Consider the following 25404-nt stretch of genomic DNA (forward strand, 5'->3'; position numbering starts at 1 on the left):
TAATAAAATGATGAAAAGTCTTGCTATTTTTAGGTGTGAATAAATTAAATATTTAAAATATATTTATATTATTTTTTTTATTTCTTGAATTTTAGAGACCAATAAGTGTGAGAAGAATTAGATAATACACAATTAGAAATTGATGGAGAAAATTGCAATAATTTAAATGAAGAAGAATTTAAATACAAAAAAAACATGAGGACACATGTCAACAAACCCCCTTTCCACATGTCATAAGAAGAGAAAAAGCCAACTTTATATATATAGATTGGTTTTTTTGTTACACTTGACTTGTTCAAACTAAATATCCGATTTTATGGATGAAGTAGAGATCAGATAGCAAGGATGGACGGGTAATGAAAAATTGTGCCCACTGCTATGTAAAATGGTACAAATGATGTTTTTGAGTAAAATTTATTTATTTGGATAAATGGTTTAACTCAGTCGATCTCATGGACCGGTGGATTTGAGATTGGTTTAGGGGGAACCGGAGAGAGATGTTCAAATTCCCTGCCCTTTTTGTTCTGACAGAGATACGCCCAGTCAGCCATTTATGAGTGGCCGGCCACGTCACCACACTAATAACCGGGTCAAGGATAAGATAATGACGTTTCCAAACAAGGCCCTACCGTGATGCGACCTTCAAGTAAACGCTCGTTCTTTGCGATTCCTCCGCTTACCATATAAATACATAAGATAAGTCCATTATTGACAGTTACGATCGTCTCTCTTCTCCAACGCTTCTGATCTCCTCTTTCGTTTCTGGTAAGCTCGTTTTCTCTCCATCGTTTCTGCTTCTCCGTTGACTACGATTCTCGACGCGATCGCAGCGGTGGCGCATGTTCGTGTTCTCTTAGATTTGAATCAGTTTCCTTAGATCATACTTTTGCGAACGAAGAACGTTTCAGTTTCTGTGTATGTAGTGCCTTGATTTGTGCGATCTTTGTTGATGTGATGATATAACTGATCGCGTTTGATCGATCCATGATGCCAGAGGCTAGAGAATAGTAGGTTCTCGGCGTAGATTAGTGTTGATCCATACCTAAGGCGTGCGTTAACAAGAGAAAGCTGATCTTACTAATCTGTAACGATGCCTTGTGATCTTGGCCTACATTGATTTTGATTGATTGATTGATTGATACCTAAGGGCGTTAACAAGAGAAGCTGATCTTATTATATCTGTAACGATCATCTCTTTATGATATCAATATTGATCTCTTGTGAATTGTGATCTTCTTGATTAGTATTTTGAGTTAGCAATGAAGCCAGGAGGATCAGGATTGAATCCAAACGCAGCAGCTTACGTACCAATCTCCAAAAGAGACGGTGATTCTGCAAAGCCTGCTGCTGCTGTCACACATCCCTATGCAGCTGATGGTTATGGAGTTCAAGGAAAGGGAAGTTATCAAATGTACATGCCAAAGACGGCTACATCCTCTGAGAAGAAGATGAGTGAGGAAGATTTGGAGATGGACGTGGACATTGAGTTTCTTTTAGCCACGTTCTCTGACTTGTCATATGAGTCTATCAGTGATGTGTACTTGGCCAACAATGGTGATCTGGATGCAACTATCGAAATGCTGACTCAGCTCGAGGTGATTCATCTCACTAGTAGATTTGATTACACTAGTGTAGATTGTAAAGCTTAAGCTTTGTTACAATTGATGTTCCAATTTCTGCAGATTTTCAGTAATGAAGCCGAGGAGTACCTCCCAGACACACTGGACATTGGCGATGTACCTGAAACCATCGAGCCTTCTACTTCATCAGCTCCAAAGCAGACGAATGCAAGTACATCAACATCCTCCCGTACCCCAAACGCTCCCTCCTCCTGATTTGATGAGTCTTTAAAATGTGAGGATTAAGAAAAAAACATTCTTGCAATGGATGATGATGATGATATGAGGTTGATGGGTTATCTTGGGAGATCTCTTTACTATGTTTTCCTTCCCCGCTGCTTTGTTACATTGGAGAAAAAGAGAGAGTACAATGTATAGATTTTTGAAAATATCAAGTGTGAGTGTTGAGAATTGGGATTGTTCTTATGGTGGACAAAGCTATGAATCATTAGCCACTGATGATGCTATTTTGGCCATTTTGAGTCTTTTCTCTTCTTTTGCTCATTGCGCTGCTCAGTATTTTTGCATCTTCTCTTCACCACATGTATGACTTATGGAATTGATTTTGTTCTTTGGTATATTTCTAATGTTTACATCCATTAACTATATCTTGACAATGTTTAATGTTGTATAGTATTTTTTTCTCCCATTAATTCAAGATTTTATTAAGTTGTTAAAAGATGGAATCTCAACATTGTTTGTGGGTCTGTAACAATTAAATGAATAAACGTGCAGCTACATTTGCGGCCCTCTTCTCTCTCTCTAAGTATTATTATTAGAATCATCTAAAAATACCTCCATATACTTGCTCGATTTGGTTTCTTCTTCTTTCTTTTTCTCCTTTTTCATCATTCATTTGGTGATGCTGGAGATCTGATTCTTTTCTTCTGGTTTTTAGTTTTCGAGGAAGAAGAAATTCAAAATAATAATAATAAAAAAGATGGGTTTGGATTATTACACCATATTGAAGGTTGACAAGAATGCAACGGAGGATGATCTCAAGAAATCTTACCGAAAATTGGCTATGAAATGGCATCCTGATAAAAACCCTACCACCAAAACCGAAGCTGAAGCCAAATTCAAACAGATCTCCGAGGCTTATGAGGTAACTTCTCTCTTATAATCTTGTTCCTAATCTTGATTCCCTTAGATCCCAAAAATATCCAAAACTGTGTGTGTATATGTCTTGCTGAGATCCATTCCTTTGACTAATAATGAGTTTCTTGGGACACAAGCAAAATGTACCTCCTCAAAGCCTATTTTCTGAGTGTGGGAAAACATTTCAGGTTCTGAGTGATCCGCAGAAGCGAGCAGTATATGATCAATACGGTGAAGAAGGGTTGAGCGGTATGCCGCCTCCCGGGAGCACAGGAAACAACGGAAGAGCAGGCGGTTTCAACCCTAGAGATGCAGAAGACATATTCGCAGAGTTCTTTGGAAGCAGTCCATTTGGTTTTGGATCAGCTGGTGGTGGTCCTGGAAGGTCAACAAGATTCCAATCAGACGGAGGAGGAATGTTCGGCGGAAACAATGGTAGTGAGAACATGTTCAGAACTTACAGCGACGGCACTGTACCTAAGAAACCTCCACCCGTTGAGAGCAAGTTGCCTTGTAGCCTTGAAGAGTTGTACACTGGATCGACAAGGAAAATGAAGATCTCTAGAACCATTGTTGACGCTAACGGGTAAACTATGTATCCATTCTATCGTATTCACCCGTAAGATTTTGAGGACAGGCTCTGAGAGTTTGGAGGTTATAGATAATAAGAATTTTATTTAAAATAATTTGAGTCTATATCTATATAAATTAATTTTTAAAATTTGTTTTACTGGACTGTGTCTATAGGACCGGTCTCATGTGTTGTTTGGATGGTGAAACAGGAGACAGGCGCAAGAGACAGAGGTTCTAACGATTGTTGTGAAACCTGGATGGAAGAAAGGGACCAAGGTCAAGTTTCCAGACAAAGGAAACGAGCAAGTGAATCAGTTACCAGCTGATTTGGTGTTTGTGATAGACGAGAAGCCGCATGATTTGTTCAAGAGAGATGGGAATGATCTCATCACAAGCGCGAAAGTGACGCTTGCGGAAGCTATAGGAGGAACAACTGTGAGTATCAAGACGCTTGATGGGAGGAATCTACCTGTTGGTGTCACGGAGATAGTCAGTCCAGGGTATGAGCTTGTGGTTCCTGGAGAAGGGATGCCGATAGCTAAAGAAAAAGGAAACAGAGGTGATTTAAAGATCAAGTTTGATGTTCAGTTTCCGACAAGGTTGTCAACGGACCAGAAGTCTGCGCTCAAAAGGGTCTTAGTGGGTTGAAGAGTTGAGATTTGGAATCCCTCTCAGTGCTCTTGCAGTCATGGTGATGGTACCTTCCTTTGTTTTTTTTGTTGTTCATTAGTTCTCTCTGTAAAGACTTTGTAGCATGTTCTTGATGTGTCTTAAAAACAGTCTGTACAAATCTTTGATTGTGTTTGTTGCATACTATTAAACTTTAAACTCTTGTTCTTAAATATTCCGTTACTCAAAGGTTTACAATTCTATTAGCATGCTACAGTAAATAGAAGTCAATAAACCTAACAAAAACATACTATAATATTAGAGAAAGGAACAAAGAGATATCCTCTGGCTCAAATGTGAATGACATAAGTAGAGACATATGTTTCCACATTCGATAAGTTCATGTTGCCACTTGCCACACATGGAAGCCATGGACTCATCTTCTTTTATGTCTGAAAATGGCATAAGGTGAATAGGAGTTTCCTCCATATAGGTAGAGAGATACTCTGCTCCCATATTAATGGACATGATACACCACAACTGTATGCAACATTCACTTCAAAATCTTCATGGCAACAGATGGATAGAGTTTTGTGTTATCTTTCAACTGTTAAACAGAGGAGAAACATACTAGTGGTTAACGTGGATTCCACGGCACACGTAGGTTAAATAAAACGGCCTAATACAAATAAACAAGGCCCAAACTGAATACGAGCTTTGATAATAACCGGGCCTTGGCATTTACTTAGGATACCTCATTAATGAATCCAACGGTTGTAATCACGTGTCAGTGTCTTATCAGACGGACGCTATAATTGCATGCGAGCTGTTAATTAATATTATTACCAGAAAACAAAACCGCTGTTTTCTTCGATAAAATCAAAAAACTAAATTGCCCAGAAAATACCATCATTTCTCTCAGCAATCGAGAAAGTAAAAAAAACAATCAATCAACACACTGTTCCTTCTCCTTCTCGATCCAAACTCTTGTTTTAATTATTCTCTCTCGTTTTTTTAAAAAAAAAAAATCGAAACCACTGTTTCCTTTCACCTCCCAGATTTGCTTTTTTCAAATTTCCTCTCTAGATTTCAGAAAACTTTCCTCTTTTGTTTAATCAATCTTAAGAGTCTCTACTCTCTCTCTCTCTAGACTCTAGGAATGTTCGTGGTTACTGGAATCATGAGATGAAGATTTGAAGAGAAAGCAAGTAATCATTAGGGTTTCCAAATCACCAAAAGTGTCAACCTTTTGTTCCGGATCTGTGGTTCTGTCGGGGGTGAAGAATGTTCTGTCCTAACACAACATCTTGATCTCTCTCTCTCTCTCTCTCTTTCGATTTCCATCACTATGTTCAAGCAGTTCCTCAGTAAGCTTCCTCGGAAGTCCTCAAAACCCGACTCCACCTCGGATCCATCCGGATCCAGCGTTGTCAGATCCAACTCCGTCAAACGCATGTCCTCCGCCGTCTTCCCCTCCAGCGTCGTCGCCGGAATCGAGCCTTTGGTCCCCTTCAAAGACGTCCCGACCTCCGAGAAGCTAAACCTCTTCGTCTCCAAACTCAGCCTCTGCTGCGTAACCTTCGACTTCTCCGACCAAACCAAGAACTCAATCGAGAAAGACGTGAAAAGACAGACTCTCCTCGAGCTCCTCGACTTCGTATCCTCCTCCTCCTCCTCCGTTAGATTCACCGAGCCGGCGATCCTCGCTATGTGCAAGATGTCCGCCGTTAACCTCTTCAGAGTCTTCCCTCCGAGTTACCGAGAGAGAAACGATAGTGACGATAACGATCCCACGTTCGAACCTGCTTGGCCTCACCTGCAGATCGTTTACGATCTGCTCCTTAAGTTCATCACGTCTCCGTGCCTCGACGCTAAGGTAGCTAAAAAGTATCTACACCACGGGTTTATATTAAGGCTCCTCGAGTTGCTCGACTCCGAGGATCCGAGAGAACGAGAGTGTTTAAAGACGATACTCCACCGCGTCTACGGGAAGTTCATGGTTCACAGACCTTTTATCCGCAAAGCAATGAGCAACATCTTCTACAGCTTCGTCTTCGAGGCCGAGAAGCGCGGCGGGGGAGGAATCGCCGAGCTTCTCGAGATTTTCGGGAGCATTGTGAGCGGTTTCGCTTTGCCTCTCAAAGAGGAGCATAAGATCTTCCTGTGGAGGGTGTTGATTCCGTTGCACAAGGCCAAATCCGTTGGGGGGTATTTCCACCAGCTGTCTTATTGTGTGACTCAGTTTATAGATAAGGAGCCGAAGCTTGGGAGCGTTGTGATCAAAGGTTTGTTGAAGTTTTGGCCTGTGACGAATAGTCAGAAGGAGGTTATGTTTCTTGGGGAGGTTGAGGAGATTGTGGAGGTGATGAGTTTGGTGGAGTTTCAGAAGGTGATGGTTCCTTTGTTCTTGAGGATTGCTTGTTGTGTTAACAGTTGTCACTTTCAGGTAGGTTTCTTGCTTTCTTTTTAAGAGATATTGTTAGATCTCAATCAGGGCCGTCTAAAATTATATTTTAGACCTTGTTTAAAAAAAATATTAATGGTATATTTAACTACTAAGTTTAAAAAGTTAATAGACGTTTTTTTGGAAATTATAAGCTCTAAATTTAGCTTTTTGATCAAAATTTTTGAAGTTTTAAACCATAATTTAAAAAAATATTAACGGTATAATTAACTAAGTTTTAAAAGTTAACAGACGTTTTTTTTTGAAATTATAAACTCTAAATTTAGCTTTTTTTGATTAAAATTTTTGAAGTTTTAGAACATAATTTATGTATATATTTTTGAAAATTTATTTTATTTTTAGATACCGCTCCACTTAGATGGCCTTGGTCTCAATTTTGAAACTTGAACCGTTTTTGTTTTTCTTGTGGTTAAGGTTTCTGAGAGAGCTTTGTTCTTGTGGAACAACGATCAGATTGTGAATTTGATTGCACAGAACAGGCAAGCCATCTTGCCAATCATGTTCACTGCCTTGGAGAAGAATGCTGAGAGCCACTGGAACCAATCTGTGCTGAACTTAACTCTAAACGTGAGGAAAATGTTCTGTGAGATGGACGAGGCTTTGTTCATGTCTTGCCACGCGCGGTTTCAGGAGGACGAAGCAGAGCAATGCTCTGCGGAGGAGAAGAGGAAAGAAACATGGGCGAGGCTAGAGAAGGTGGCAAGTATGAAGCCTGTAACTGGAAAGACAGCTGTTCTGGTAACTCCTTTAGCAACCTCTATTGCCTGCTAAATGAAGATGATGGAATGGCTGTTGGTTAAGCTATGGTCTGGATTTGATCTTTGTAATGTTATATAGTTTTGATGTTGTTAGCTTATGTGGGTTTTATGCTTAATCTCTTGCTTTAAAAGTGAGGAAGCCTTGAAACCATGCTGCAGATTTCTATATGAAACTCTTTGTATTCAATTAAGTTTATATAAGAAGCCATTTTCAACAATGTGTTATGTGTGTGTATATGAGGTACATAGAGTCTTGCTACAGAAACAAGAACATAGTTATTGTCTTCATTGTAGGCATGCACTCGGGTTCGGATAATTCGGTTTGGTTCTAACATAAATCTTACCAAATAAAGTTTGGTTCGGTATTCGATTTTCAAAAAAATTATTTTTTTTTTTATTTTGGTTATATTTTGATTTAATTTTGTTAAAATTTCAGATAAGTTTGGTTAAATTCAATTAGTTCAATTATTACGGTTTGAAATGTGGCCAATTCGGTTCAAATTTTGGCATAATTTGGTCGTAATTTTTTTTTTCAAAGAAAACCAAAGTAACAACCACTTACCAAATCGAAAACTGAACATTTTTTAATAAAAACCACCAATTCTATTTGCTAAAGAAACAAAAACATAGTTTTTAGTCTCTTCTTCACAAAACTTCATAGATTAAGGTCATGTAGGAAGAACGTTTTCCCACGATATGTTATGGTCTTTTCTTCACCTCCAAGGCACCACAAATGCCCTTGCAGGTCAAGACTCTCCTTCATCCCAGCCGTTTCCCACACAAATTCAAATAGCCCCAAGGCTCTATCCAACTGCTTGATCCCTCTCCCCAACATCTTCTCATCCCCTGAGGTCAATACCCTCCCCATGCTTAAGCTAAAAACCCCACTCTTCTCCTCCTTGTGAAACCCTCCACAGAGATCAACTTCAATGTCACGCACACGTCCGTAGAGAAAATACACGAGGAGAGTGAACAAACACGGAGAAGGACTCCCCAACATCTTCGAAAGCTTTCTGTAGACAAGGTGCTCTTGATGCCTAACCTCTCTGAACCCAATAGTGTTGTCCAGAAACACGTCTTTGATCTGTAGAAGCCCTTCTTTCATCGACAAAAGCTTCTCCATATGGTAAAAGTCATGCTCTTCGAGGTACCTTCTCAGATCGTTCACCATGTCGAGAACATCTTCCCACTTCGCAGAAGCGTTTGCCTTCGCGTATCTACCTGGCACGGGACGCATCCATGAAGTCGAGCTCTCGTCTTCGAACGAAACCGATGATTCAGACAAGAACTTGAGGCAAGACAAGATCACTTGCTGTCCTAACTTCGTCCCTTGCCTTGTTGTCTCGCTATGTTCAACTTCTTCTTGGAGACCATTCAGTATATCTTCGAGCGCACCTCTCCAGATACGGTACTGGGTCACCTGTGAACACACCGTGGACCTCACTAGCTTCCTCTGTTGGGCCGTGATGTCAAGAAAGTTGCAAACTTTGGTTAATGAGTTCACCAACAATGGCTCTCTTTCGGTTTCGGTGTTGAAGCGTCCGTGTTCTTTGAGCTTCTGCTGAAGTGAAGGTGACCCAACGAAGATTCTAGCTAGAGATTTGAAGGCTTGCATCTTCTGTTTGATGTGATCATCGTAGATGATGACGCCGTTGATGTCTTCGAGCTTCCCGTCTACTAAATCAAAGTCTTTTAGTGAACGGGTGAGTTTGGTTAGAAGTGGGAGTTTCTTTGAGTACCATTCAAATGGTAATGATTCTTTGTAGGAATCAACATGGATTGAACGGAGGAAGCGACTTGGGTTAGCCCTTACGGTACCCAACATTTGAAACAGCTACGAGCTAATATTCAGACATTAAGTGAATAAATCAGACAAGAAATGTCAAACTCTCTCTCTCTCTGTCTCTCTCTTGGGAATTTCTACGAACAGTTTGTGTGCAACTCTTGAAGACGGGAAAAATCTAAGAGACTCATCAACATGTAGGATTTTCTAACTAGACATTAAAGTTGTAGTGCAAGAGCATCTGTAGCGTGAAAGAGAAGTGAAGCGATTTGGGAGAAGAGAAGAGAAGCTTCAGATGAGTAGATATGGCAATGTCTGTGAGAGAGGAGATGAGAAGTTGGAAAGCGAAGAGAGCAGGTTTTGGGTTTGGATCATTAATGGGCCGAAGAAATAATAATTTAAAAAGGCCCAAGAGCTAGTATTATTACGGTATATTTTTCTTTTTGTTTTACGTACTAAAACGTTTCTAATATGTTTTTTTTATTAACCAAGAAACTGTAAAGTTTCCTCATAAAAATTGTAGAATTTTCATATATATGTTTGTTAGTAATACTGTATATGTAATTAAATCATTTTTTTTTGTCCAATTGCACCACCATGCTTTCCAAAAACCAAGGTATTACAGTTTCTAATTTTGTAATTCTTAAACCAGGGAAATGGTCTTTTAATTATCTTTACTTTTGCTCGTAACATTCTTAACTTTCCCACGAAAATCAGAATTTTGAAATATCCAGTTAACTGTTAAGCCTCTCTGTTGTCTCCTAAGCATTACTCTGTGAGTCTATCTTCCCCCTCCAACGGATTTTCAGTTTATTAAATGAAATTTCTGAATGTTGTGAAGAATATATAGTATTGATATCTTTTATCAAAAAGGAGATATAGTATTTGATCATGTTTATGTCTTTTTATATGAAGATTTACGATTTCTGAGTCCGATTCCTCTTGACTCGTGCGGATGCCTCTATTGTTTTTAGTAGAATTATACCATACATATTATTTTTTTTGATAATCAATTATACCATACATATTACATACGGCCTTTAAAAGGAAAAAGCGTTTTCATCCAAATTATTGAGAATGCATGGTCCTTCCATGACAACTGCATACTTTGCATAAAGATATATATAAATCATTAGGAAGAATGTGACAAAAAACAAAAGAAAGAGAAGCGAAGAAAGAAGGGCTTATAAAGATGAATATGCTTTCTTTTATGTGGGTTAAAGAAAAATTTTATGCTTTCTTTTATGTTTTAAAAACTTTTTCTTAAAGTTGCTGCAATTTTCTAAAAATTTACCAATCTATTAATGTTTTTCTTTAACTGTTTTGTAATGATAAATTGTTTTTATTATTGTTTTCAAGGGTATTTGTAAAATGGATAAAAGGTCTTCTTTGATGTTGCTTTTTGCTACAAAAATTGACTTTAACAGTATGAATTCTTGTTTACTTCTTCCGTTTCTCAATAAATATCATTTTGACACTATTCACACAGACTAATAAAGTAGCGGAAATATATGTAAATTGTTACTATCTCTGTTCCCGAAAGTAAGATTTTCTAAAGTGTTCACGCTTATTAAGAATTCAATAAATGTTTATAATTTATTTTTTCGTTTACTTTATTATACACTTTTCAATAACTTTTCACCAATGAAATTTAATCAATTCAAATATTTTCATTTAATGTTTCTTAAAAGCATAAAAAGTACCTTAAACATATAGAAAATCTATATTTGTGAAACAAGTAAAAAATCTAAAACATCTTACTTTGGAGAACGGATGAAGTATTAATTAAATCTTTCCGACCAATAGTATTTGAGATAAGTAAAATTATTTATAAAACCAATGCAGTTTGCAATTAATTTTCAGCTGAAATTAAGTATAATTTGCATTGTAATTGTAAAGTGAATTTTTTTATGTAACAAAAAAAAGATAGAATGACACTTATTATGAAACAGAGAGTATATAACAACTGATTTACACTTTTACTTAGAATGGTTATCGAGAAAAACGAAACACTAAGTGCTTAGTTTATGTATGTAAGTTAGTTACTCCCCTAATTTATGTTTAGTTAACATGGATTATGAAACTGAAACTATGATTAAAGCTATGTGAAAACATATATGCACACATCTAGTCTGACTCTTCCAAATCGAAAAAGATGTTTCATCTGTATTCTTCGAAAAAACTTATAAAGCAGTGACTTAATATGACAATAATATGTAATTTAGTGACTGATTAATTAGGAATATCGGAGTAATTGTAAAATTACGTACTTAGCTAAGTTGTATAATATGACTATGCTAGTTATAATAAAATGTGTTTTTACTAGCTAGCATAGTCATATTCATACAACTTGACTAAGTTATATGCAATACTGTATTCGATTAATACAAATAAAACAGATTTACTATTAAGGAATAGACCCTTTTTCTTGTCTATAATGCATACGTATGTTATATGTCTTATCTAAGTTCATTTGGTGATATAATAACATCGAACTTGGTCGAGCCTGTCTTAAGAATGCTGTTTACTACAAATCAACGGGTTCAAATAGCAACGCATGACATGAATGCAATGCATCTTAATCGAATATAATTGATATGGGTTTGGAATTCAAAGTGGGAATGATGCATACCTAAGACGTACTTTCACTTCACTAAAACCAAAGAAGAATAAAATGATGAATTAACTTAAAAGTGGGGAAAAAACGAAAGATTCTTTAGTAAAAGCCAATTAGTGCAACCCTTTAACAAAAAAGCCAGGCAATGGATTGTAGTAGCAGACATTAAAGACGGGTTATCTTCTTTTTTGACCATTTGATGATAATCTTAACTACACAACTCTACCAGGTCAAATGACTGAAGAATCCTATGCAAAATGCAACGTGTCTGTAGACACGTACCCACGCTTATACTCACTAGAATGAATGGTGAGTAACAAACAAATCTTCATGTAAGGGAACAGTATAAAAATGCTCTGCCGCGAAACATCCATTTGTGACATAAATTCCAAAACGAACTCGGTGAGCTTGTCATTCAGGTATTTAGTGACAACATAATTATTATTCTCTGGTAACTATTCATATTCTTAAAGAAAGGAACTCAAGATATTTTTCTTTTCAATGTGGTGGTCAACTCATCATACCTATAATAATATATGCTTCAGTTTATCCCCCGTTGAAAATTTCAAATCTCATGGTTATTCACTCTCTTTTTGAGCCATTGGATTTTGATGTGGTCCATGCATGCATCTACTCATTTCAAACACTTTTTCTTACTCATTTCAAACACTTTTTCTTACTCATTTCAAATACTTGCTAGAATTGTTGTTTGGTTTGACGTAAGAATCTCTATCCCTAGCTATACTAAAGTTTATATAAGATTAATTGCATCATATGATTTGCATACAATTTGGATTTGCTGTCGCAAATCTCATCGTCTTGTACGGTCAACAACTCAAGTGCTTCAAACTTAGATGAGAATCGACATTGCGGGATAAGAGAGTAATAGTTTATCAAAAATAAGGATGCATTGATTAAAACAAACGTACACAGTAGGAGATCGATATCAGAAGTCAGAACAAAGAACTTCCGATTTTTCTTATTAGCTTATAGTCTAAACATAACCAGACAAAGGTCCTACGAAATACGAAACGAGTCAAATCGAGAAAGAAAAACACAAATAACGACAAACAGGGTCGTTATCTTGCTTCCATTCTTCAGTAGTTTTATCTCTTCTAGTGCAGGCTGCATAAAAAAGCCAAAGTATATGTTAAATACTGTTTCAATCATGAGGTCTCACGTTTTAAAATTTAAAATGAAAACTTGTATTCACGTAATAAATTTAGACCCAATATACATGGGGCACGAAACAATAACTTATTTTGCATATGTTCTGGATTGGGTCTGGTTAGTTTCTATATATGCCACCTTTTGTCAACGTATATATAGCACACTAGCATATAAACCATGAGAGATTGTTGTGGCTTGAGAGTAAACTTTTGGAATTATTAGAAATGAAATTTATTGAAGAAATAACAAATAACCAAATTTACTTGATCAAGATGATGAAGAAAGTTAGGTCTAGTAGGGTGGATTGGTGGCAGGTTCCTTTGGGGCGTTGCACCTGAAACACTCTGACCTGCTTGCGAAGTTATGTTCATTGCAGCCTGACCTATACATACAAAACCAATCAGCTTCTACAATCTTCTTATACATATACAAACATGAATGAATATAAATACTAATATTCTAAAATTGTCCTCTTAGCTTACGAAGCCTGCGCGCATGCATGAATTTATGTATATATATTATTACATGGTGGAGACGCCCATGTACATTTTCATGAACCATGCACATGAAACAAACAAATACAAAAAAAAAAAAAAAAAACAATACCTGGGGCAAATCCAATCTCCAGATTTCCAAGAAGAGCGGCCCATGCCTCCGCCACCACCACTACTGCTACCAAATCCAAAAAGGCCACGTCTTGGACCATCACTCAAGTCCATAAACCCGGTGGCTAGAGCGGCAGCCGAGCGTGAAGACTCATCTTTTGCGGCACCACACTTGAAACAGCTGGACCTGCTTGCAAAATTGTGAGTCCCGCAATTTCCAAGGTTGCAGTACCAATCACCGGGTCTCACATCAGGCCCGGTGTTGAAAGCAAAAGCGTTGCTGATCGGGCGGCTTGCAAAGCCGCTGACTAAGTCGGTAATGCTTCCCGGTCTGGGCTCTCTGCATCGTTGGCAGGAATCCCTTCTTTGGAAGTTGAGGTGGCTACACGATAGGCAGTTCCAGTCTCCTGGCCTATTCATCTTCTTCTAATCCCCCATAGATAAAAAGAAATTAGACAATATTAAAGGTATATACATATTCACAAGTGTAGCCTAATATTTGATGATTACCTGGGGATGTTAGCTGAAAACAGTAAGGAGAGTAGAAGTGATATTTTGGTGTTGTGATATGTCCCCGTATATATACATCGGCAAAGCAAAAGGTTCTTCTTTATCAACCGGGAACATACTTTGAAGTGAAATTAGGGTTTCAAAAGGTTTTAACTTTCTTATTTTTGTTTCAGCTTTAATGCATTTCCTTTAACGTTGGGTTTCTCTGTAAACTACGTTTTCCCAAAAGAAACAAAAGATTATCCATACTAGTTTAAAGCTTCCAATATCAGCCGTTTTATTATGCTTGTGCTTCACAAAAGCTATTACATAGTGATAAAATCAATATTCACATAGTTGACAGATGTGTATTTTCATATACATCAATATTTATACTCATTTTTAGACACCCAATTGTTTTAAAATTGATGGGGATATGTAGACTATATATGTAGTTTGCATCATATACTGCGTGTATGAGTTGTAAACAATCAAAAACATGTTTGAAACTTATGTTGATATCCAAATTGCGTAACTTTCTTAAAATCCGCCAATTCAACTAGGTTCATGACCATGGGTGGATAATAAGGTCTCGTGCGTGTGTCAGTAGTAAAAAGGATGCCTCAAGAAGAAAAGAAAAATCTAAAGCAAAAGTTGCATGGCAACAGTTTCAAGAACGTATTGGTTCCATAAACCGCGGAAATTAAACATTAAAAGAATATTTACTTCTAGTATTTTCAGTAAGTGTTATCTTCCATTTTTTTCCTAGCAATATCGAGTTACTCGTGTATAGCCCATCAGAACGTGTTCGCGTTCTCAGCCAAAACCCAAGAAAACAACATCAAATATATTTATTTTTTAAAAGGAAAACAAGAATCATTGGATTGGAACGTATATATTGTCTTCTTCTTTTTTTTTTTTTTTTTTTTTTTGTAACACGAATATATTGTCTTCTTCAATGTTTGAATTTCGACCATTTTTGTCTGTCATTTGAATTTGTCGATTATACGACACAGTTTCATATATAAACCTAGACATTATCGCTTACGCCTTATGCTACACCAAAATCGGCTTTATTTACCGTCATTAACTTTTAAGACACGAGTGAAAAATATTTACCACTTTTTTCGTGGTGACACTATGACATCATATAAAAACTATAATATTAAATGGTAAACCAACATGAGCTTCTAGTCCAAAAGGTCACGTTACTACGCAAATTAGCTTCTCAAACGGTGGTGTTCCAATTATGGAAACAGAGGAACAACGTCGTGCATAACAGAATGCGGCTTCCTGCTCCTCGAGTATTTCAAGCAATTGACAGAGAGATGCGGAACATAATTTCGTCGAGGAAAGCTCGTAAGGGATTCAGGTCCCTAATGCCCATGTGGTTAAGATGACTTTGTTACTCTGTTTCTTTGCTCCTTGTTCCAACTTGTTTTTATTTCTTTTTGCCGGGTTGGAACAGATTCTTAGCCTTGCAGGATCTTAAATCATTAATATGATATTTACAGTTTAGCAAAAAAAAAAAAAAAAAAACATGAGCTTCTAGTCCAAGTGGTTTATGCACTAGGTTAAGGTTTCGCCCATATAAAAACTAGAACTAGACCCTGGCTACTCGGGTCACAAAGTTCAATATGATTCGTTCACAATTGTACACGAGGCTAACGCCTTATCCATAATTAAGTCCGCATAGAAGCTAACTCGAAATTGGAAAAAAAAATAGTGGGGATTAAAAGAAGTACGAACTATATAATGTAGGAAAATATGTAAGATTCATAATAATTAGTAAACCCACCACATTGTCTCGGGGAATGGTAAAGAAAAGACTGACGAACACAAAGAAAAGAGATTCGATTCTCTTTGGGAAATGCTTCCATGCATCAGTTATATCCCCACACGTACGTATTTTATGAGTACGATCAATCGCGCCCAAGGATACTCCAATAAATCATAGGAGGAAAACAAGAACATCTTATAAATACTTTTTTTGACTAAGATCTTATAAACACTTAAAAATCAGTTATTAGCGAATCCTGGATCAAAACATTTATTTTACTGATATTATATAACATGATTTAATATTAAAAGAAAATTGTGCTATGATAACTGATAATTTTCATTTCATATTTTCCGCAATTATATTCATAATTAAAAAAATTTTAAACACCAACCTATTTAGTTTAAGCAGAGTAATAAAATGTTTGGTTTAAGCCCTCCTCTATTACAAAATTATAAAAATCTAAACACAGACGCCACTAATTATAGTTCGAGTCTGTTTTTAGAGTCATGACAACATGGCATAACCATGCGCTTCTGTCTTGTTATTTAGACCAATGTGTTACCTTACCCTTTTTTTAGCAACATGTTCCCTTACCTTTGTATATTATTGTCGCCCAGTTTTATAATGGGCTTTCTCGGGCCCATTAACAATGAATGATTCAACAATCCGTACGAGTCAAAGTGTCAGACAGTTGGATTGGCTTTTGAATCGTTTCTCTCTCTCTCTCTCTCTTTCCCTACCCTCAGGCAGTTGAGCGGACTTTAGAGAGAACTCGCAGCAGCCACACAGCAAGAGGAAGAGGAAGCTTCTTCCACTGTAACGGTGCGTGCATTTTTACCCTCTATAAGTCTTCGTTAACGTTACCTTTAATCAATTACTTGCATCTTACGCATGTCTTTGTCCAATTGTCCAATTGTCCGTACACATTGTCTGCTTTCTTTACCCTATATAATAAACCATTAATTTATGTTTTTTTATCTCATATATTTACAATGGCTTTTGATTCTATCACGCATCTTGGTCTTCACTTACTAACCCTAGTTTTCAGAACAGATCCGGTTTGAAAAAGCTGAAGGAAAATGGCGCTCAATGGCGTTTTTGATTTTCTCCAAGAGAATGTGAAGAAGCCTCGCTTCTGCAAGTCTCTGCCTTTAGGAGAAAACTGGAAGTCTAAATCAATGGTAATTTAGTATTAGTCCCCATGTAGTTTTGTGACAAAAAAAAAAAAAAAAAAAAAAAAAAGTCCCCATGTAGTTTGTATATACAATAGACTTTATTTAGTATTGTCCGTTTCTTGTTAGAAAAACGCTCAGATCTTTCTCTGTTTCAAGAAACTTTGAAGAGATCTTGTTCTGTTTTTAGCCTTTATTTTTGTTTAATTATTCTTGGTTTTATGTAGAGGATCATACCTGAAGAGTTCGTGAGAAGCGCTCATGGTGCATTTGAGCACAGGCTGGTGTTCAGTGTTTCTTGGGGCAATTCGTGGCAAGTCTGGCTCCACAGAGACAAGAATGGTCTGTTCATGGAAGAAGAGGACTGGAACGAGTTTGTGGATGACAACTTGTTATGCCCTAACGATATCTTGCTCTTCACTCATGTGGACACAATGTTTACTGAAGTGAGAATCTACAAAAAAGATTTGCCCTTCTTCAAACAAGTCATCTCAGCACCTCAAGTGCTTAACCCTAAGCCAAAAGCCCCTTCCTCTGCCCCTCCTGGCTTTGCTCCCTTTGCTTCTTCTGCCTCTGCCTCGGGTAAGACCATTAGTTTCATACTTTCTCAAACTCAAAACTATTCTGCTCTAACTTTGATTCTTTTTGTTTATGTTTTGGCAGCAAGTAGAGCGAGACAGAGCTCTTCCCCTGTCCAAAACCCTGAGCAGTACCTCGTAAACCCCCAAAACCCCTACTTTGTCAAGACGCTGTCCAAAAAGATCGATGTTCTGGTAATAATAACATCAGCCTTTTTAGTTTATGTTTGTTGCCTATGAAGCTAACACTTTTATTTTTTTTAATGTCTGTGGCAAATAAGTATGTGAACCAAGAGGTGATTCAGAGGTATGGCTTGAAGTTTGGTCCCCATCTGTCCCTCGTTCATTATCTTCTTCCCGGAGAAAAACACGAGGCTGTGATTAAGATCTACCGCAACGCTCCTTGTTTCAATCGCTGGGCAGCTATATGTAAGAAGTACAACAAGAAAGAAGGAGACAGTGTTGTTTGTGAGCTAGAACGCTCAAGTGGTGTGGTTACTGCTGTTAGAGTGCACTTCGTTGATGAATGAAGAGACCAAGAAGACCTCTCTTGTCTTCTTCCTATGACTTAAGCTCCCAATAAGTGTTTACCAAACTTACTATTTGTATTGCAACAATTAAGTAACTGTCGGTGTGATACTAATCTAATTTAGAGCTTTCTTGTGACTAATGCTTCATATAATCTCTCTTTTGACAACCGTACGTATCTTTTGAATAAAACTTAAATAACACACCAAAAAGACAATGTTATTATAAAAATAAAGCCCACACACTTCACTTCTTGTAATAATTTAAGATCTTTCTTGTGACTGCTCCTTCCTATAAGTTAAGTTTCCTATAATTGTTTACCAACTTACTATTTGTATTGCAAAAATTAAGTAATTGTCAGTGTGATACTAGTCTAATTTAAGATATTTCTTGTGGCTATGCTTCATATAATCTCTCTTTTTACAATCATATTTTTTGAATAAAATTAAAAAAGAAACACACCAAAAAGACAATATTATAAAAATAAAGCCCACACACTTCACTTCTTGTAATAATTTAAGATCTTTCTTGTGACTATGCTCCATACTTGGTATGAATTTAGATGATGTATTTGTTTTATTGATCTTATAAGTAAAATGTATTTCAGTGAATGATTTGAATTTTCTTTATATTAATCAGATATGCATACAATTTTATTCTTGTAAATTTGTTAAAAAAAAACTTTCCATAAAGGCTTACATACATAAGAAAATGGCGACTTTCTTTTACCTTCTCATACAAGAAAATACAATATAAGCAAAGGCACATATAACCCTACTAAACCTTTCCTTTTACAACCATATATTGTGAATAAAATCAAAAACACACCAAAAGACAAAATATTATAAAAAAAATCCCAAACACTTCACTTCATGTAGTAAGGTTTCATTCATCTACTTACGAGCGCTTATAAGCTTGACATCGTCAATCACAGGCCCACATAGAGACGAGAAATCATCACTCCTCACAGCATAGAAAGTGCTGTAAAACATAACTCTAGTTCTTGTCGAAACCGCGACAAACCGGATTGAAGCTCGCTTAAACCCTCCCGTGCCACGTGACTCGTAAGGTACCTTAAGCGTATCTCTCCCTGCAAAAGCTTCAACCACCATTGAGCCTTTGCAAGCATTGTTAGCGTCTCCTACCGCAAATGAGAGGACATAAGTCTTCCCAATGATGGTCCGAGCAACTTGGGCGATGGCGCTCTCTTTGCCTGCTACTAGCTCAATGGCTCGGCGACCTTGTGGGATTGAGAAGTGTTCTGTGTCTACGTACTTGACGGCTTTGAGAGACTCGACCATCCAACCGGGTAGGGGAGAGTGGTCGTCTTCTATGAACGGTGGGATTAAAACTCCTGTGGTCGAGCCTGGTAGGACTAATGGACCTTCTTCAAATCCTCCGTTTTTCAAAATGTTTTCTGACACATCAAAACATACAATAGTTTCATAACATATGCAGTGCGGTGCGAATAGTTTTAGGGGCCTATGGCAAATTTTAAAAATAAACTTATATACAATTATAATGAAAATAATTTTCTAATACTATATATCATCTTCGCCAAATACACAAGTTTAACCCTTACAAAAATAAATTTATTACGTAAATATGTTACATTATGTCATATAAAAAATACATGGATTCAGAAAGTGAGTTAATCGATTCTCGTGGAAATTTTTTTATAGAAAATAGGTCTAAGAAACTATACTAGAAATTATTTTAAATTTTGAGACCCTAAAAAAAATAATATTATTCAAGGGCCTGAGGCAAATGTCTTTTACAATACATTGTAGCCACACCTCTGAACATATGATATTAAGTCAAGATGTATATAATACATTCATTTGTATACACATACATAAGAGTAGAGGAGTAGACAATACTTGTGTGTATTTATATTTAATGACATAATGTTCACTCCTCTATTCCGTTCAAGAAATCACTACGCCGTAGGTAGGTTGGGCAATAACATTTTTTTCTTTATTTATTATATATCTTATATTATATATTAAGTTTTTGTGTTTTATTAAAAATTAATTTGATGAGATATTAAAAAATAGATATACTGGAAAAACTGAAGAAAAAATGGATGTTAACTGATTAAATCGATTTAGATCGATTTAGATGGGTATAGACTGATTTAAATGAATTTGAGCAATTTAAATTGGATTTTTTAAAATTTGTTAAATCTTTAGAATATTGCTCCTACATATGTGCATAAAAATGAAAATGAATGTATTATGTACATGTATAACTTGATAAACTGTTTCCTACTTATGTCATGCATATAATATTTAAGAATCTGACAAAACAGAGTATATACTTGTACTTACTGTTGGTTGGTCGAGGAGGGTAAAGAGCTTTCATGGCAATACCATCAATGAGTGGTCCACAAGCTGGATCCTCTTCTTCACCTGGATTATGAATCACTATCTCTGCGATCTCACTCTCAGCCTGAAACGCCCAAGAGTATAGATCCCATCCACTGCTACTATACACTGTCTGCACTGGAATCACCCCTGAGTCAGGTGCCACAGAGATGTTAAGACGTTCGTCTTGAGCACAGGTCCTAGCAGCGCTGAAAGTGAGCGAGTAATACATTCCTTTCACCACTTTGAGTCTTTGCTTGATCGATGCTTCGTTTCCTAGCCTGACTGCGAATTTTCCGGCAGGGACAACGAGAAGCATGTCTCCTTGTGTGTGTCCTGAGCTTATGTACTCGACGAAACCTGTGATTTCCCAGTTCGGGATTGCCATCCTGTTCAAGACTTCGGTTCCTTTCATGTCCGATGGTTTTGGTCCTAGCTCAAAGTCACCGTTTGGTAACATCCCTGTGAATTAGCATATTACCTTTTTTATAGCAATTTAAACAATAATTAATTAGAAAAAGAAAGAAATAGGCACGTGAAGTGGTCTACATTAACGTGGATTAGCTTTCTTGATGGACCAAACTCAACTTCATTGATTGGATATGTCCAAAAACTTTATCGCAGTATGTTTGTGCCATAACCAAAGTACAATTGTAATTTTAATCCGTTTAGAGCAATTTTATTGGCAAGTTTCTAAAATATGGGTTCTTAACTAAAAATATCATTATTTTAACATTAATTTAATTATTTAGTTAAAATTTATTATTTTAGATAAATTGAACCAATTAACATATGGTATCTAATATTTTATCCATTTAGATTTGTTTTCTTATCTCTCTTTTAATTTAAACTATTAAAACTGAAGTACAATTAGTATTTAGCCCTGAATATTCCTCAATAATTACAAGTGAATGCCACTCTATTTTTAATTAACAAATAAATTTACAAAAACTAATAGATATAAGTTTCCATAAAAATTGTAAATGAGATTCCCTAATATTTAGCTATTACATCAACTTAAAAGATTGCAATCTTTCATTTCCTAAAAGATATCTATAATATAAACGCAAAAATCCTAATATTTAATTATTACATCAATTATACCATTTCATTAAAGTATTTGAGCAAAGTTATGATTGCTATGGCTTTTTGTACGTGAAATTGGTAAATGCAAACATAATTTATTCTTTATTAGTTAATTTCTTTTTATCATAAATATTTTAGCGTGTGCACTTCTGAAATACAAAATCCATACTAAAATCCTATAATAAAATCAAAATCATATTTAAATGTAATCATTTCAAAATTTTAAATTTCATAGTTACATCCAAATTTTCAATTTTAATAATCTATTTCTTATAAAATTAATGCTGTAAATATATATAATTAAATGAAAACAATCCAAGTTATGTTTTAAAAAATATTTATTTATTTGATTATTTCAAATAGTTAACGTGCTAACACTATATACTACAATCATATAAAAAATACTAATCCATATTGTTGTTCATTTTCTTATATATGGTAGATTTAATTATTTACAAATGAAAAAAACTTTACTCACATAAAAATGAAAAAAAAAATAGCATATTGTTTTTTTAGATTTTGCTTTATTAGTATACAATAAATGAGAAATAAAATGAAAATTTGAAACAAATAAATTATATTTACAAATGCAAATTTTACAATTATTATATTTATAAATGACTGAATTTACAATTTTTATATTTAGTATGATTATTGTTATTTTATTTTCCATTATTCAGGTAAAACAATACTGGTGTATATTAAATGAATATAATATTGCGGGTTAAATTCTAGTTTTCTTTAATTTTAATGTTAATACCCATTGGATATCAAAGATATCTCTATCCTAAAATAATCATGATTAAAAACTTAGACAATAATGACAATTAACTATAGTTAATTTTATTTATATCAGTATATATGAATTAGTATAATGGTGTACGTATAGGTGTAGAAATAAAGGTTACCGTCACGGAAGGAGACACCGGCAGAATTGGCGGTGGTGATGAGAAGAAGGAAGAGAGACACGACGGTGACGCCTCCCATTGTAAAGGAGCGCCTGAGAGAATGAGACAAGTGTTTAGTGTACAAAGCTAAGTGATTAACATAGAGACTTGGGGCAGTTGCTTATAAGGGGCTGGAGCTATCAAAGTGCCCTCGGAGATTGCTCTATATCACGAGTGTGTGCCACTGTCCCACGTGGGGTTGTGACCTCACTCCTTTGCAGAGATTTGGTATCTTATTGACATATTTGTGGTACTTCCAGAACTAAAACTAATAAAATAACAAATTAGGTTAATATTTTTATTCTTAATATTTATCTTATAGTCTCCTATGACTCCTATCTCGGTGAGGCGGTGACTAGGAAAGACTGAAGACTGACAACCAAAGAAAAAAACACTAAATGTAATTATTTAACGATAATCTCTTCTTATCCACATGCATTTACACATGTAAACAACACTCAAGTCTAAGTCTAAGATTGTGAAAATTATTGAGATGTTTTTTCAGTAATTTTACATCTGAATCTACATGACATACCTGATTAATTATGATAACTGTAAAGAAGGCTACTCTTGTCGTTTTGATAGAATGTCGGTGGAGATACTACGTAGGAGAATCGTTTATCGTGGCTTGGCGTGGCATGGCATGTGTTACACCAAAAACAAAGTTCACAAGAGTTTTATTTTTCTTTGTTTTGAACATTTTCTAAACTCTTTTGTCTTCTTTGATTCGTGTTTTCGAGAGTTTCTTTTTGTTGTATTTTAGAATTGCAGAAATGAAAAATGTGTAAGCTATGAATGCGGTTTCCAAAGTCGGCTTCAGAAGTTCAGAATTGCGTCCAGTACTGATTGCGTCTTATCAGGCCAAGAAATTTGCGTGCCAATTCAATTATTTCTAACTTCAAAAGGGATGTACTTCTGATCTAAATTATGCAAGATAAATTATTATTAATCACATAATATGATAACACTAATAAACTTTGTTAAGTCCTAATTGGTTTGTTTAAGCCATCTGTGAAGAGAAAGGGTAAAGTGTAATGTAGAATTTTAAAAACATAGGTTTGTTTCAGTAAATGGATGTGGAAACGACTCAGGTATATAAGGGTAGCAGAAGATAAAATTCACTTGTAAAGAAAATTATTACAATTCCTTATATCCAACAAACCTTTTATGGTTGATATTCACTTCTTAGCGTCTCTCTCACAGTTTCTTCAAGATTACAAAACCTTTGAAAACCAATGCAAGATTGTAGAAGTTAGTGAAACACTCTAAACTTGTAACTTGGATCTTGAAATATCATGTATACTAGCAATTACATAACAAACTAGGTCAAGAAGTCATAAACATCTAGCGCAAAAGTCTGACGTAGATTTAACTTTCACAAATTACAAATAATTGGGCGGTCAGTACCTAACAACTGACTGACTGACTGAGCAACCAAAAATTTATTAGGACTTTAAGAGCAAGTTCGAATTAATATTAAAATGTTGAAATCTGAATACAAAGCATAGTGCGAGCTAGAGGGTCGAGAATCGTTAGGAAACGTGGGTGGGGCACTTATAATAAAAAGAAGAGGGGCGCGATGAGAGCGCAAAAGGCAAAATCAAGCATTTGTCGGGCCTCATCACTCCTGTCCATACACACACAAACTATCCCTAACCTACCTTTTAGTATTATTATATAAGCACTACAAGAAAACGTAGCAGTAACAACGGCGGTTTACGACGAAATTATTTCCTCGTAACTTTACATGGGCTTTACAACGCAATTACGACGAGACATTATTTCGTCGTAAACTCCATGGTAATTTACGACGAAAGGATTTCGTCGTAAAGTCAATGTAAGTTTACGACGAAAGTACGTGGAATGCGAAATAGTTGTAAACGTTACATCGACATTACAACGAATCATGTTACCGTTATATAAAGGTGAAAACGTGTATTCAATGTGCTTTAACTTACCTAAATTCGTTGTAAAGTCGTTGTAAATGTTCCATGTAAAATCCATGTAAAACTTTTCTTGTAAAATCATTGTTATATTTCTCTATATATATATGTCATTTCCCACAACTCTCTTCTTCACAACACACAACTCTCTTCCTCTCGAACCTGATGGCGTTTAGACTTTGTTCCTCATTCAGCCACCAATTACTATTTTGAAGATGACGATAAGGAACATGAGTCATTCATCTGTCTGCCAATTCAGTGGAGCGACAAGGAGAAGTGGACGGAAGTGCAGTTGGTTTATACTTGAAAGGAACCTCCGACCATCGTCAAAGGTTCCTCTCAAGTACAAACCAGCTGCACTTCCGTCCACTTTCTCCTTGTCATTCCACTGAATTGGCAGACAGACGAACGACACAGGTTCCTTATCGTCGTCTTAGAAATAGTAACTGGTGGCTTAACAACGCAATTACGACGAAACCAACGAAACCAAATTTCGTCGTAAACGCCATGTAATATTACGACGCAAGTACGTCGAAAAGTAAACTTTACATCGACATTACAACGAATCATGTTACCGTTATATAAAGGTGAAAACGTGTATTCAATGTGCTTTAACTTACCTAAATTCGTTGTAAAGTCGTTGTAAATGTTCCATGTAAAATCCATGTAAAACTTTTCTTGTAAAATCATTGTTATATTTCTCTATATATATATGTCATTTCCCACAACTCTCTTCCTCACAACACACAAACGGGAGAAAAAAAATCCGAAAAAAAATCAGAAAAAAAAAAGATTTGAAAAAAAAATCTAAGAAAAAATGGCCGGTGGCGGTAGTATTTACGAGTTACGGAGTTGGATGTATTTGCACAAAGATTCCGACGGGAGGGTGACAAACGCATTTCTGAGCGGGCTAGAGACATTCATGCACCAGGCGGGCTGTACACCGATCACACAGGAAAGCGGTAAGATGTTCTGCCCCTGTCGGAAATGCAAGAATTCAAAATTTGCACGTAGTGAAACTGTATGGAAGCATTTAGTAAACAGAGGATTTACACCACAGTACTACATTTGGTATCAACATGGAGAGGGTTATGGGGGAAATGAAGCTAGTAGTAGTAATAATAATTTTGAGGATGGTCATCATAGTGAAGAACCGAATCATTTGCATAATGAATATAATTATCATCAAGATCATGAGCAGATGGTAGATCATGAT

At 36.0% G+C, this 25404-nt stretch overlaps 7 protein-coding genes across 9 annotated transcripts; 4 read left to right on the plus strand and 3 right to left on the minus strand.

Annotated features, from left to right (window-relative positions):
• The first annotated feature begins 666 nt into the window (after positions 1 to 666).
• On the plus strand, positions 667 to 2095 carry LOC106327902 (polyadenylate-binding protein-interacting protein 6-like). Its single transcript, XM_013766211.1, has 3 exons — positions 667 to 765; positions 1245 to 1595; positions 1683 to 2095. Exons 2-3 carry the CDS (start codon positions 1260 to 1262, stop codon positions 1833 to 1835), a joined length of 489 nt encoding a protein of 162 aa, XP_013621665.1. The 5' UTR covers positions 667 to 765; positions 1245 to 1259; the 3' UTR covers positions 1836 to 2095.
• Positions 2096 to 2367: 272 nt separating this feature from the next.
• LOC106327901 (dnaJ homolog subfamily B member 4-like) lies at positions 2368 to 4122 on the plus strand. Its single transcript, XM_013766210.1, has 3 exons — positions 2368 to 2724; positions 2906 to 3303; positions 3500 to 4122. The coding sequence occupies exons 1-3, from the start codon at positions 2560 to 2562 to the stop codon at positions 3936 to 3938; spliced, it is 1002 nt and encodes a 333-aa protein (XP_013621664.1). The 5' UTR covers positions 2368 to 2559; the 3' UTR covers positions 3939 to 4122.
• A 621-nt stretch (positions 4123 to 4743) lies between these two features.
• Positions 4744 to 7339, plus strand: LOC106327601 (serine/threonine protein phosphatase 2A 57 kDa regulatory subunit B' iota isoform-like). Its single transcript, XM_013765788.1, has 2 exons — positions 4744 to 6345; positions 6778 to 7339. The coding sequence occupies exons 1-2, from the start codon at positions 5248 to 5250 to the stop codon at positions 7132 to 7134; spliced, it is 1455 nt and encodes a 484-aa protein (XP_013621242.1). The 5' UTR covers positions 4744 to 5247; the 3' UTR covers positions 7135 to 7339.
• Positions 7340 to 7687: 348 nt separating this feature from the next.
• LOC106325124 lies at positions 7688 to 9280 on the minus strand. Its single transcript, XM_013763149.1, has one exon. The coding sequence runs from the start codon at positions 8944 to 8946 to the stop codon at positions 7777 to 7779; it is 1170 nt and encodes a 389-aa protein (XP_013618603.1). The 5' UTR covers positions 8947 to 9280; the 3' UTR covers positions 7688 to 7776.
• Positions 9281 to 12467: 3187 nt separating this feature from the next.
• LOC106325672 (transcription initiation factor TFIID subunit 15-like) lies at positions 12468 to 13866 on the minus strand. 3 transcript variants are annotated; one of them, XM_013763734.1, is made up of 4 exons: positions 13807 to 13866; positions 13298 to 13722; positions 12955 to 13073; positions 12468 to 12646 (listed from the first exon to the last, which is right to left on the minus strand). In XM_013763734.1, the coding sequence occupies exons 2-3, from the start codon at positions 13714 to 13716 to the stop codon at positions 12983 to 12985; spliced, it is 510 nt and encodes a 169-aa protein (XP_013619188.1). In that variant the 5' UTR covers positions 13717 to 13722; positions 13807 to 13866; the 3' UTR covers positions 12468 to 12646; positions 12955 to 12982. The 3 variants fall into 3 exon arrangements, with proteins under 3 accessions (XP_013619188.1, XP_013619187.1, XP_013619190.1); XM_013763733.1 differs by having other exon boundaries at positions 13298 to 13719; positions 13807 to 13861; XM_013763736.1 differs by having other exon boundaries at positions 13298 to 13716; positions 13807 to 13836.
• A 2423-nt stretch (positions 13867 to 16289) lies between these two features.
• On the plus strand, positions 16290 to 17977 carry LOC106327674 (B3 domain-containing protein At5g25470-like). The gene is made up of 5 exons (XM_013765895.1): positions 16290 to 16390; positions 16622 to 16749; positions 16968 to 17322; positions 17404 to 17513; positions 17600 to 17977. Exons 2-5 carry the CDS (start codon positions 16648 to 16650, stop codon positions 17846 to 17848), a joined length of 816 nt encoding a protein of 271 aa, XP_013621349.1. The 5' UTR covers positions 16290 to 16390; positions 16622 to 16647; the 3' UTR covers positions 17849 to 17977.
• Positions 17978 to 18528: 551 nt separating this feature from the next.
• On the minus strand, positions 18529 to 22357 carry LOC106327673. Its single transcript, XM_013765893.1, has 3 exons — positions 22207 to 22357; positions 20177 to 20674; positions 18529 to 19263 (listed from the first exon to the last, which is right to left on the minus strand). Exons 1-3 carry the CDS (start codon positions 22283 to 22285, stop codon positions 18740 to 18742), a joined length of 1101 nt encoding a protein of 366 aa, XP_013621347.1. The 5' UTR covers positions 22286 to 22357; the 3' UTR covers positions 18529 to 18739.
• Between the last annotated feature and the right edge of the window lie 3047 nt (positions 22358 to 25404).

The sequence above is a fragment of the Brassica oleracea genome, chromosome C2 (genome assembly GCF_000695525.1).
Source record: "Brassica oleracea var. oleracea cultivar TO1000 chromosome C2, BOL, whole genome shotgun sequence".
Taxonomy (NCBI): domain Eukaryota; kingdom Viridiplantae; phylum Streptophyta; class Magnoliopsida; order Brassicales; family Brassicaceae; genus Brassica; species Brassica oleracea.